General features: G+C 42.4%; 1 protein-coding gene across 1 annotated transcript in view; it reads right to left on the bottom strand.

The window, feature by feature from the left end:
* The window catches only part of LOC120027213 (importin subunit alpha-7), a 30867-nt gene extending 20900 nt beyond the window's left edge, over positions 1–9967 (bottom strand). Inside the window, exons 1-2 of the mRNA XM_038972106.1 lie at positions 9865–9967; positions 1442–1575 (exon numbers count right to left, since the gene is read on the bottom strand). Of these exons, the coding sequence (XP_038828034.1) occupies positions 1442–1575; positions 9865–9868 (138 nt within the window). The 5' untranslated portion in view covers positions 9869–9967. The remainder of the gene's footprint in view (positions 1–1441; positions 1576–9864) is intronic.
* Positions 9968–12950: the final 2983 nt, after the last annotated feature.

The following is a 12950-nucleotide window of genomic DNA, read 5'->3' as shown; positions in this document are numbered from 1 at the left end:
GTTCCAGGCTAGGTGTTATAGGCTAGGTGTTATAGGCTAGGTGTTATAGGCTAGGTGTTCCAGGCTAGGTGTTCCAGGCTAGGTGTTCCAGGCTAGGTGTTCCAGGCTAGGTGTTCCAGGCTAGGTGTTCCAGGCTAGGTGTTCCAGGCTAGGTGTTCCAGGCTAGGTGTTCCAGGCTAGGTGTTCCAGGCTAGGTGTTCCAGGCTAGGTGTTCCAGGCTAGGTGTTCCAGGCTAGGTGTTAGCTTTTGAAAATGCCCAAAGAACATTTAACATCATACAACAGAATCTGTATGATTTAAAGCTGGTTCTAAATTCAGGTAAAACAAAATGCATGGTATTTTCAAATGCCAGGCATGTCACTAATCATGTCATTGCTACATTGGCTGGACATACTATAGAGCAAGTCAAAGTGTACAGATATTTGGGTGAGTGGGTTGATGATAAGCGGAGCTTCACTGTGCATGTAGAGAACTTGATAAGGAAGCTCAAGCTGAAAATAGGATTTTATTACCGGCATAAGGCTTGTTTTTCTTTTGAGGCCAGGAAGGAGCTGGTACGATGTACATTACTGTCGGTTTTAGATTGTAGTGATGTTATATATATGCAGGCCTCAGCCACTACCCTGACAGCACTTGATTCAGTGTATCATGCAGCCCTCAGGTTCATTACAAATCAAACATGTCTAACACATCATTGTGATCTCTACAGCGCTGTTGGCTGCTCGTCATGGACCTTGCGTAGGCTTAAACACTGGTAGACACTGATTTATAAGGACATATTTTAGTTGGTAAATAAATATCAATTACGGTCCCATTCTCATTTGCTTCTAACAGTACCAAACATTAGAACAGGTCATGGTAGAAATAGTTTTAGTTACTCAGCTCCGTGGTCCTGGAATTCTCTCCTGAACATTTTAAAATGTGACGATCTAGTTTCGTTGGTGGAGTTTAAACACTTGATCGATGTATATATCATAGAAGAGTGTAATTGTCTTTAGTCAAGATGTTTGTGTTTTTAATGTAATATGTTTTTGTTGTACTGTATTGTGTGTTTATAGTTTTGTTTAGTGTTGTGTTAGTGTATGTAAGTTGTTTTGTCTGAAACGTGGTTCCCCCTGCTGCTATTGGACCAGGTCTCTCTTGGAAAAGAGATGTTATCTCAATGAGAAAAACCTGTATAAATAAAGGTAAAAAAATATGTTTTTAAAAAGGTGTTATGTTCTGTACCTCTCCTGTTTAGACACTAGCAGTGGGCTAGGCGTTCTAGGCCAGGCGTTCTAGGCCAGGCGTTCTAGGCCAGGCGTTCTAGGCCAGGCGTTCTAGGCCAGGCGTTCTAGGCCAGGCGTTCTAGGCCAGGCGTTCTAGGCCAGGCGTTCTAGGCCAGGCGTTCTAGGCCAGGCGTTCTAGGCCAGGCGTTTTACAGGTGGGTTATGTTGTGTACCTGTTGCTCTCGTTTCTGCTTCCTCAGCTGGACACCCTCCTCCTCTCTCCTGCGTCTCATCTCCTCCACATTCAGGGCTTTGTTCTTGTAGCTGTTCATCCTGTGGTTATCCTTCGCTGGACTGGCTGACGGCTCTGAAGCGCGCACACACACACACACGTTAGATCATATTTATAAAAATAAGCTCAACTAATCCTTAAACAGTATTTTATTTTTATTACAAATTTTGTCATAGAACGGTTAGGCCTTTAACAAAATTAAGTCTAGCAACAGTCGGCAGGAAAAACACTCAAGAGAAGTAACACATTTTCCAAGGAACAAGAGACTCTTCCATAGGAAGTCGACTGCATGTGTGTGTATGTCTCAGATCCCAGAGTGTAGACTTGGTGAGGACACGGGTATATGAGCCCAGTATAAACAAGCTCCTGGAAACAGAGCACGGCCACATGGATAAAAATACACCGGAGTATGTGATGAGTCCACACTCACACGCACCAGATATGCAAATAGAGGCTTACATGTAGCCCAAGTTAACTTCTCTCTGACTGTCATAAACCTAACACACACAGCGGAAACACACACAGACTACACTGGCCCCACAGACACAGAGATGCAGCCCACAGACAGAGCTCTATTCTCCAGCATTCAGCTGGCAGACAAAAACATTTATTCAGGAGAGTTAATTGCTGAGGTAGCAGGAAGTGCCTGATCAGCCAGTCGACTGACCACTGGGCAAGCTGCCCCAACTCAGCATTTGTGCAGTCATAGCACCAGCCCTGTTACCAGAAAGAGCCAGACTGGGCACCAGACCTGTTACCAGAAACAGCCAGACTGGGCACCAGACCTGTTACCAGAAACAGCCAGTCATGGCACCAGACCTGTTACCAGAAACAGCCAGACTGGGCACCAGACCTGTTACCAGAAACAGCCAGACTGGGCACCAGACCTGTTACCAGAAACAACCAGTCATGGCACCAGACCCGTTACCAGAAACAGCCAGACTGGGCACCAGACCCATTACCAGAAGCAGTCTTATGTCTAACAATAGAAATTATATTTAAATTGGCAGGGGGGCAAAAAAAAGAACCAAAAAAGACCCGCAGGCCACCAGGTGGAGAATCCTGTTTTAAAGGAACCATCCAGGTGTTTAGTTGCATTAGAAGATGATGTCACAATCTGGCATTCTGCCTGCAAGCCACAACAACCACCACAGGGGCTGGGATAACGTTCACATTATCTTACACCTTTCATTCAAATCAGAATAGTTTTTAGCCCACACAGAAGCCTGCTGTAATGATGTGTGATGCTGCTGCTGCCTCACCCCAAGGCCCAAGACAGTACTGGGTGTGTGTCATCATGATGTGTCCAGATGGTTCCATGCATTCATGCCCGCCCACAGCTTGTGCATGGGAAGCCTCGACTTTCCTCTATCTGATACAGCAGTGTGAGGAGTGAGGGTTTAGTCTCCCATGTTTAGGTCTGCTGTGAGATCATTATAAAACTAAATTAAGAACAACAGAAGAGGATTGTAGTCTACACTAGAAACGTTGGGACAGTTTGGTTTGGGCCAGGGGGGTATTCTAAGTATTTAGGGAATCCAACCCCCTCCCAACAGTTGTTGCGTGAGTCCTGATGTGAATGCTCCTGTTTTGGTAATGGACCTCACAAACAGCCAGGACGGGCAAGACTAGACACAGGAGGAGATTTTAAAGAGGGCAACCCTCCTATGGGACAAAGCAGGATGATGTTCCCCCCCGAGACACTGTCATTTTGGCACTTAAATCAGCATTCATCCTTAACTAGGCAAGTCAGTTAAGAAAGTCTTATCTACAATGACGGCCTCCACCGTCAAACCCGGACAACGTTGGACCAATTGTGCGCTGCCCTATGGGACTCTCACGGCCGTTTGTGATACAGCCTGGATTCGAACCAGGGTGTCTGTAGTGAAGCCCCGGGCACTGAGATGCAGTGCCTTAGACCGCTGAGCCACTCGGGAGACAGTTAGGGCTGGGCGGTATGCAGATGTTCATATCGTCATACAGTCCTTCCCTTGTCCCAGATGTACGCTATTACCTGCTTAATACACAAGGGGGCGCCAGAAAACAAACATAAAAAAGCCCATTGAGCATCTATTACCAGAATGCTAATAAAATGAGCACAAGTAACAGCGAATTTCCACGGAGGCTGTTAAAATATGCTAATGAGCACAAATAAAAATAAACGAAATACAAAAGACAGGCAATCCTGCTACCGAATTGTCGTTTTTGGTGAGTTTGGACATTTACAACCGAATGTTAACGAGAGGCATTGTGCAAATGAACAAAGTTGAGACGCATGCTTGTCTGAAGGAAGAACAGAACTTAACAGCAAAAACAGGTTAAGACATGTTTGCAAATGTATAAAAAAACAGATATGACATTTACATAAGTATTCAGACCCTTTAACTTAGTACTTTGTTGAAGCACCTTTTGTAGCGATTACAGCCTCGAGTCTTGATGCTACACGCTTGGCACACCTGTATTCAGGGAGTTTCTCCCATTCTTCTCTGCAGATCCTCTCAGGTTTGACTAGCGAAGCACTTTATGATGACAGAAGAATGCTACTGGTCGGTAGTCATTCAGTTCCCTTTCCCTTTATTGGGCACAGGGATGATAGTGGACATTTGAAGCAGGTTGGAATAGCCACCTGAGCTTGTGAGAGATTTAAAAAAAAAAAAATGTCAGAGAACACAACAGCCAACTGGTCTGCACATGCTCTGAGGGCCGGGGCTAGGGTTGCCGTCTGGGCTGGCAGTCTTGCGAGGGGGGGGGGGGGTAACACGTTTGAATGTCTTCCATACGTCCTCAGTGTAGACCGGGTTGTGATCTTGGGCTCTCCTCGGCAGCTCAGGGTCATTCTGCTCTAATCTTGAGGAATGTGGATGGCTTTCTTTTTGTAATCCATGATCGTTAGGAGCCCCTGCTACATACGCCTCGTGTCCGACCCTCTGAATTCCTCCTCCGCTTGGTCCTAATGCTTATGTTTCGTCATCTTGATCGATCTGCACAAGTCCTATTTGCAAGTAGAAAGTAGATTTAATTTCTTCCCGGTACGGGATCTCCTGCGGGTGCACACATCTGAAGCAGAGTGGACCAGTACGTAGCTAGCCATCTCTACTCCTATCCCCGCTAAACTAGAATAGTGTATAGCAGGGGGCGGTAATAGGTTTGTCATGGGGACAATTTTGTTCTCAGCTAGTAGGTTGTCAGAACATAATAGTAGCTGAATTCATTAAAACACATCCGGTTAGTAGGATATAGATTCAGTTCAATGTCAGAAACATATCTTAATATTTTCAATCTGAATACATTGGTGATTTTTATCAATGGTCTCTTATAATATATATTTTTTATTACTTTGTGTGTTGATTAGGAAAAACAGCTTGCAATAAAAATAGAAAATGTCGCTCTGAAAAAGACAAAAAGGAAAAAAGGTGAATAATGGAAATAGAAGTTTCAGGGAAGAATGGACAGAGAAAAGGCATTCTCGACATATTTCTCCACTGTAAAACCAGAGTGTCTTGCTTGCAACGGAAACGGTGGCAAAAGTAACCTTCCACCCAGACAGAAGCATGACCGACGTATGAAAATGTAAAGCTTCAACTGCTGGCTAACTCGTCCGTTGCTTAACCCAACAAGAGAAACGCTTCCCTAAAAGCTGCCCGGGTTTAAACCTCTCTTTTCAGAAAGTGAAAAGTGAAATAAAAAAAAAAGGGACAGAATAGGAGTCATTCTTTTGTCTCCTCGAATACTGAAGGCCGCAGCTCAGCTTCAGAAACCAATCAACATAACCCCCAGTCAGTCACCTGGGCATTTTAAAGCTCGTTTCTAGCACAAGGCATCGCGGAGTTAAAGCATTGTTATAGAGCGCTTTATTATTATCTGACAACTTTTTTGGTTCATTTATTTAAAAAATATAAAGCTAACAAAAACTATCCCTTTTTTGACCTTATCTTTAAGAAAAGGGTACGGCATAATGATTTAAAAAAGGTGTCTGTCTCATGAAATTGTAATTAATACATTTGGTCTCCAGTCTATGGGCTACAGAATAACCATGTACGATACTCTATTTACCAAAGTCTACATCATGTATACTAAACAAAAATAAACTAATTCAATGATTTTACTGAGTTACAGTTCATAAGGAAAAATAATAAATCTGTCAATCAAAATAAATTCATTAGGCCCTAATCTACGGATATCACAACTGGGAATACAGATATGCATCTGTTGGTCACAGACACCTTTAAAAAAAAAAAGTAGGGGTGTGGATCAGAAAACCAGTCAGTATCTGGTAGAGGTCAACCGATTAACCGGAATGGCCGATTAATTAGGGCCGATTTCAAGTTTTCATAACAATCGGTAATTTTGGACGCCGATTAAAAAATAAAATATATATATATAGTTTTTTTACACCTTTATTTAACTAGGCAAGTCAGTTAAGAACACATTCTTATTTTCAATGACGGCCTACCGGGGAACAGTGGGCTAACTGCCTTGTTCAGGGGCAGAACAACAGATTTTTACCTTGTCAGCTCAGGAATTCAATCTTGCAACCTTATGGTTAACTAGTCCAACGCTCTAACCACCTGTCTGACGAGGAGCCTGCCTGTTACGCAAATGCAGTAAGAAGCCAAGGTAAGTTGCTAGCTAGCATTAAACTTACTTATAAAAAACAAATCAATCATAATCACTAGTTATAACTACACATGGTTGATGATATTACTAGTTTATCTAGCGTGCCCTGCGTTGCATATAATCGATGCAGTGCACATTCGCGAAAAAGGACTGTCGTTGCTCCAACGTGTACCTAACCATAAACATCAATGCCTTTCTTAAAATGAATACACAGAAGTATATATTTTTAAACCTGCATATTTAGCTAAAAGAAATCCAGGTTAGCAGGCAATATTAACCAGGTGAAATTGTGTCACTTCTCTTGCGTTCATTGCACGCAGAGTCAGAGTATATGCAACAGTTTGGGCCGCCTGGCTCATTGCGAACTAATTTGCCAGAATTTTACGTAATTATGACATAACATTGAAGGTTCTGCAATGTAACAGCAATATTTAGACTTATGGATGCCACCCGTTAGATAAAATACGGAACGGTTCCGTATTTCATTGAAAGAATAAACGTTTAGTTTTTTCGAAATTATACCTTCCGGATTCGACCATATTAATGACCAAAGGCTCGTATTTCTGTGTGTTATTATGTTATAATTAGGTCTATGATTTGATATTTGATAGAGCAGTCTGACTGAGCGGTGGTAGGCAGCAGCAGGCTCATAAGCATTCATTCAAACAGCACTTTCGTGCGTTTGCCAGCAGCTGTTTATGACTTCAAGCCTATCAACTCCCGAGATTAGGCTGGTGTAACCGATGTGAAATGGCTAGCTAGTTAGCGGGGTGCGCACTAATAGCGTTTCAAACGTCACTCGCTCTGAGACTCGGAGTAGTTTCCGCGGCTTTTGTGGAGCGATGGGTAACGCTGCTTCGAGGCTGGCTGTTTTCGATGTGTTCCTGGTTCGAGCCCAGGTAGGGGCGAGGAGAGGGACGGAAGCTATACTGTTACACTGACAATACTAAAGTGCCTATAAGAACATCCAATAGTCAAAGCTTAATGAAATACAAATGGTAGAGAGAGAAATAGTCCTATAATTCCTATAATAACTACAACCTAAAACTTCTTACCTGGGAATATTGAAGACTCATGTTAAAAGGAACCACCAGTTTTCATATGTTCTCATGTTCTGAGCAAGGAACTTAAACGTTAGCTTTTTTACATGGCACATATTGCACTTTTACTTTCTTCTCCAACACATTGTTTTTGCATTATTTAAACCAAATTGAACATGTTTCATTATTTATTTGAGGCTAAATTGATTTGATTGATGTATTATATTAATTAATAAATAAAATAAAAGTGTTCGTTCAGTATTGTTATAATTGTCATTATTACAAATAAATAAATATATTCTTTGGGGGGGGGGGGGGGGGGATTAATCGGTATCGGCTTTTTTGGTCCTCCAATAATCGGTATCGGCATTGAAAAATCATAATCGGTCGACCTCTACCATGTACATATGATTAACACAACTTGAACTCTTGAAACACACACAGCACAGAGGGCGATTGGCATGTTGATGTTGCTCAGTGAGTACAAACTAGTTTGACCAGAGGAGAAGTGAGCCACTCAACACAAGGGCAACTGTCTGATAACAACATGATAGCTCATGCATGATGAATCTAACCACCTTTAAAAGTGCAGAGAGAGTGAGGGAAACGCTACTAGTCAGCGGTCAGAGGGAAACGCTACTAGTCAGCGGTCAGAGGGAAACGCTACTAGTCAGCGGTCAGAGGGAAACGCTACTAGTCAGCGGTCAGAGGGAAACGCTACTAGTCAGCGGTCAGAGGGAAACGCTACTAGTCAGCGGTCAGAGGGAAACGCTACTAGTCAGCGGTCAGAGGGAAACGCTACTAGTCAGCGGTCAGAGGGAAACGCTACTAGTCAGCGGTCAGAGGGAAACGCTACTAGTCAGCGGTCAGAGGGAAACGCTACTAGTCAGCGGTCAGAGGGAAACGCTACTAGTCAGCGGTCAGAGGGAAACGCTACTAGTCAGCGGTCAGAGGGAAACGCTACTAGTCAGCGGTCAGAGGGAAACGCTACTAGTCAGCGGTCAGAGGGAAACGCTACTAGTCAGCGGTCAGAGGGAAACGCTACTAGTCAGCGGTCAGAGGGAAACGCTACTAGTCAGCGGTCAGAGGGAAACGCTACTAGTCAGCGGTCAGAGGGAATCGCTACTAGTCAGCGGTCAGAGGGAATCGCTACTAGTCAGCGGTCAGAGGGAATCGCTACTAGTCAGCGGTCAGAGGGAATCGCTACTAGTCAGCGGTCAGAGGGAATCGCTACTAGTCAGCGGCCAGAGGGAAACGCTACTAGTCAGCGGCCAGAGGGAAACGCTACTAGTCAGCGGCCAGAGGGAAACGCTACTAGTCAGCGGTCAGAGGGAATCGCTACTAGTCAGCGGTCAGAGGGAATCGCTACTAGTCAGTGGTCAGAGGGAATCGCTACTAGTCAGTGGTCAGAGGGAATCACTACTAGTCAGTGGTCAGAGGGTAACACTACTAGTCAGTGGTCAGAGGGTAACACTACTAGTCAGTGGTCAGAGGGTAACACTACTAGTCAGTGGTCAGAGGGTAACACTACTAGTCAGTGGTCAGAGGGTAACACTACTAGTCAGTGGAGAGAGGGTAACACTACTAGTCAGTGGTCAGAGGGTAACACTACTAGTCAGTGGAGAGAGGGTAACACTACTAGTCAGTGGAGAGAAGGGAAGTTGGAGAGAGAAGAAGCAGCAGCAAGTGAGAAGGGGGTCAGATATGTTGAGGACAAAGAGAACCTGAAAAAAAGTGATGATACTCATATAGCTAGGTGATAATGCTAGTTCTCTCTACTGGACACACACACACTTCCAATATTTTCTATCATTGCCCCTCTCAAACTAGAAGTAAACAACTGACTCCTCCCTGCCTAAATAGTTGAGACATCTCAATTACACTATCAATAGAAAGTGAGCCTTTTTCCACGTGTCTGAGTTTTGACATGTGGCTAACATTGAGTCCAAAATAAAATATACTAGAAATAACTTCTGGCTAGCTAGCGGTCTTGAGCAGCAGTCATCACTTGGGTCACAGTCTTGTGACACAAATGTGACAATGCATTAAATTCAATGGAGTACGATAGCTAGCGAGCAAGCTAAGTTAGTTCAGTTATGAAGCTTATGTGGTAGCAACGTTTGAGTAAATGTAGCTAGCTAGATAGCTAACTAGCCAACTAGTTAACGTTACGATGGTTAACGTTAGCTTGTCAACAACAAAAAATAACGTAGGTGTGGCCCGCCCTAGTTAACTCAGTGTCAATACAAACGTACCAGTGGTATGACTGGTTGCTAACTGCAGTACCTAGTTAAATTGACAGTTAACTAGCAAAACCTGTTAACGTTATATGGCTAACGACCTGCGTACTAGTTAGCGTCCATGCTAACGTTACCTTCTAACACAGCAAAAACGCTTACTAACTAACAGACGATGCATGTAACGTTAGCTGTTGAAATTGCTAAATTAGCTTATAACGCTGTCTCTAACGTTACTTTCTTGAAGGAAACGTCGTCTAGAACAACCTAATACTTTACCAGGAAAGGTGGCAATTTGTAGACAAACACCCATATCATTCCGATATTATAAACAATCATTTTTGGCTTGCTAGCTACGTCAACTAGGGAGTTAACTTAGCTAGTAGGGATTTGACAATAACGTATTCTCTCGCCCCGTGTATGAAGCACACGATCATAACACGGCCTAGAAACACAACATCGTAACTTACCCATTTTTTTTTTATCTTAAATGACAGATACTTCGTGTATTGTTCAGGAATAAATAGTAATCCTCTTTCTCTCTTGGCTTTCCAGAATTTGCTCTTCACAGACAATATGTCGTCATGAGAAATACGGAGGGCGAGAGATGACAAATTTGATCCCACTGTTTCCCACGGTCGCTAGGGGACGCGAATACGATACTACTGTTAATTTAATAATTATAATAATAATAATAAATTATTGCGCGATACATTTGTCACAAATTCAAACAGTAGAATGTTTTTATGATATTTGATAAAGATTAAAGTCTTAATGTTACGTGCACAGGTACATACTGTGGCGGACTGAACGAAATTATGTAGAGCACCTCAAGATAAAACGTAATATTCAATATCGGCAAGTTAGACTAAAATATTAGCACTACATAATCTGGTGGGTGATAACCTTCAATCTGGATAATAACACAAAACAAATCTTAAGACATTTATCGACAAATATTACAAAAACAAGCAACACCCAAACATGACGGAGAGTAAGACAGGGGAACCGATTTCAAAACGCAAACGTGACTCTTCTACAGACACAGACGATTTAATATTTTCACCACCGGGAATGGTAAAGGTCGAAACGGATCTGTTAAAATCAATAAATGACAAACTGGGTATACTTGAATTAGTTAGTAAGGATATAAAAGAGTTGAAGGCAAGCCTAGAGATGAGTGATGAAAAACCTGTGACATTTGGAGAAGGAAACACACAAGCTAAAAGGGACAGTCAATAAGATTGAAACCGAAATGAATGAAATTAAAAAGGAGAACACCGTTCTGAGGGAAGCCTTACTGGACATACAAACTAGATCAATGAGAGAGACTCTGGTACTTACAGGTATCCAAGAGAAAGAAGGAGAAGTTCCTGAATCTGTAGTTAGAGAGTTCCTCCTTACAACTCTTCAGATTCCACGCGAAGTTATCGACAAAATCCAACTTGACGTGTACACCGCTTCGAACGCCCAATCGTTGCCAAATTTGCTTCATTTAAAGATAAAATAATGGTTAAAAGCCTGGGTAAAAGACTTGCTGGGACCAAAATTGTCATGAATGATCAGTTTCCGAAGGAAATTGTAGAACGGTGCAAAGTTCTGTATCCAATTTTCAAAGAAAATAGATTAAAAGCGAAACGAGTAGCTCTCGTCGTTGATAAACTATATATTGAAAACCAGTTGTTCAGAGACACAAAGACTACTCCATGGTTATTCTAAAAAATTACAAAGTTCTCATAGATGAGGAAAATAAACACAATTCTAGCCCGGTTATGGATTGTAACAATACAATAAAAAATATTGCATTTTTATATATCTTCACATATAACTAATTGAACACCAAGCACTAATTCAACATAGTGAAGATAGAAACTAAGTAAACAGGAGGCACAGTATGTGTGGATGGTGTGGTGTGTGTTTATTTTTTATTTTATTTGTTATGTTTGGAAAGTTGAGAGAATGAGTAATGAAATGGTTGCATATCCCAGAGCCAATGTATTGCTGTGAGCTGGGGTATGAGAGGGCTTTCAATGTTGTTCAGATGATGGATATACTTTTATAATGAATTATACGTCTTATTTATTTATTTTCCTATCATGGTGGAACAGTTTTAAAATAAATGATACATTTGATTTATTATTGTCCTACCATGGGGAACTACATTTTTCAAATAAATTATATCTAATTATTTATTTATGATCCTATTTTAATGGTACGGTCCATGACCCTATACCCTAGACACCCACCTGAATGACCCAGATACTAAGGAGAAGTCCCTAACTGTTTTATGTGCCTGCTGTAAGCGGCCTGTATGCAGCCAAAAGGAGGTCAGAGACCAAGAGCAGCACTGCCCCCTCAAGATTCTGAGCCTGCTTGGCAGGGTTGGTCCTGCAAAGCCAAAGCCCCCTAAAGGGAGAGCATAATAAACAAAGACATTCTCCAAGCTGCTAATGAGAACCTTGACGACCTTGTACCTAGCCGGTGGGGATTCCGGTGGGGTGCCCCCACCCAGGCAGTGGCAGTGCTGGCAACACTAGCTGCAGTAACCCATGGGGAGGGGGTCACACTCGGACATTCAGAGAGGGGTATATTATTGTGACCCTAGTGGCACAAAATCTAAATCGGACTGCATGGAGATGCTTGGGAATATGGTCAATACGGGTGACCGTATTGTGGATGTTTCAGGGAAAAGGTGTACATTTGACCTCCATCATCTAGGACGTGACAATGGTAAATAAAATCTCTCCATTTTTGCCCATTTCTTGCACAGTCTTGCAGGCCTTCTCATGCAACTGCAAGTGCATTTGTAAATCAAGATCTATCTTGAGTTGGGCTCTGGGTTGGTGCAATTGTTGAGAAAGTGAGCTTATGCTTGTGTGGGGGTAAGGGTTGAGTGTGTATGGGTGTATGTGTGTATCCCACAACTGTTGCGAAGGAGTAAAAGATGTTAGGGACTATAGAGGATGATCCACAGCTATATATAATACAAATCGAGGTGAGGGCGATGGAAATGCATTTGGCAGTTGATCTACTTCAATTCGGTAAATGGCACTGTGTGCTCTTTTCAAAGGATGGATCCCAGTCGGTTCAGGGCTATGGGATACAGGGGGTCGAGGGTGGTCTTCCGGGCATTGGGATGACAACCCAACTCGGGATGAGGAGGGCTTTTAGCGGGTGGAATAGTATAGGGACCAATTGGAGGTTTACTTAGTAGAAATGCAAATATCATGGTACAGGAAACCCATTCAACAGTTTTAGATTAAGTTTTGTGGTAAAAGAACTGGGGGGGTGAAATATACTTCTCCCGTGGGCAAAGAAATTCAAAAGGGGTGATGGTTTTAATTAATAATAATTTTGATCCAAATGTGCAAATTGTCCAAGCAGATCCTCAAGGTAGATGGATTATTTTAAATATGTTATTGGACAATAAACAGATATGGCTTATTAACCTATACGGTCCGAATAATGATGATCCAAGCTTCTTTGAAAATATATATAAGAATTTATCAACTCTACAAGCAACACTAGACTCTATTATTATGGTGGGAAATTTTAA

The sequence above is a fragment of the Salvelinus namaycush genome, chromosome 32 (genome assembly GCF_016432855.1).
Source record: "Salvelinus namaycush isolate Seneca chromosome 32, SaNama_1.0, whole genome shotgun sequence".
NCBI classification, from domain to species: domain Eukaryota; kingdom Metazoa; phylum Chordata; class Actinopteri; order Salmoniformes; family Salmonidae; genus Salvelinus; species Salvelinus namaycush.
The sequence above is the reverse complement of the archived record's forward strand: the minus strand, read 5'-3'. Positions and strand labels throughout refer to the sequence as shown.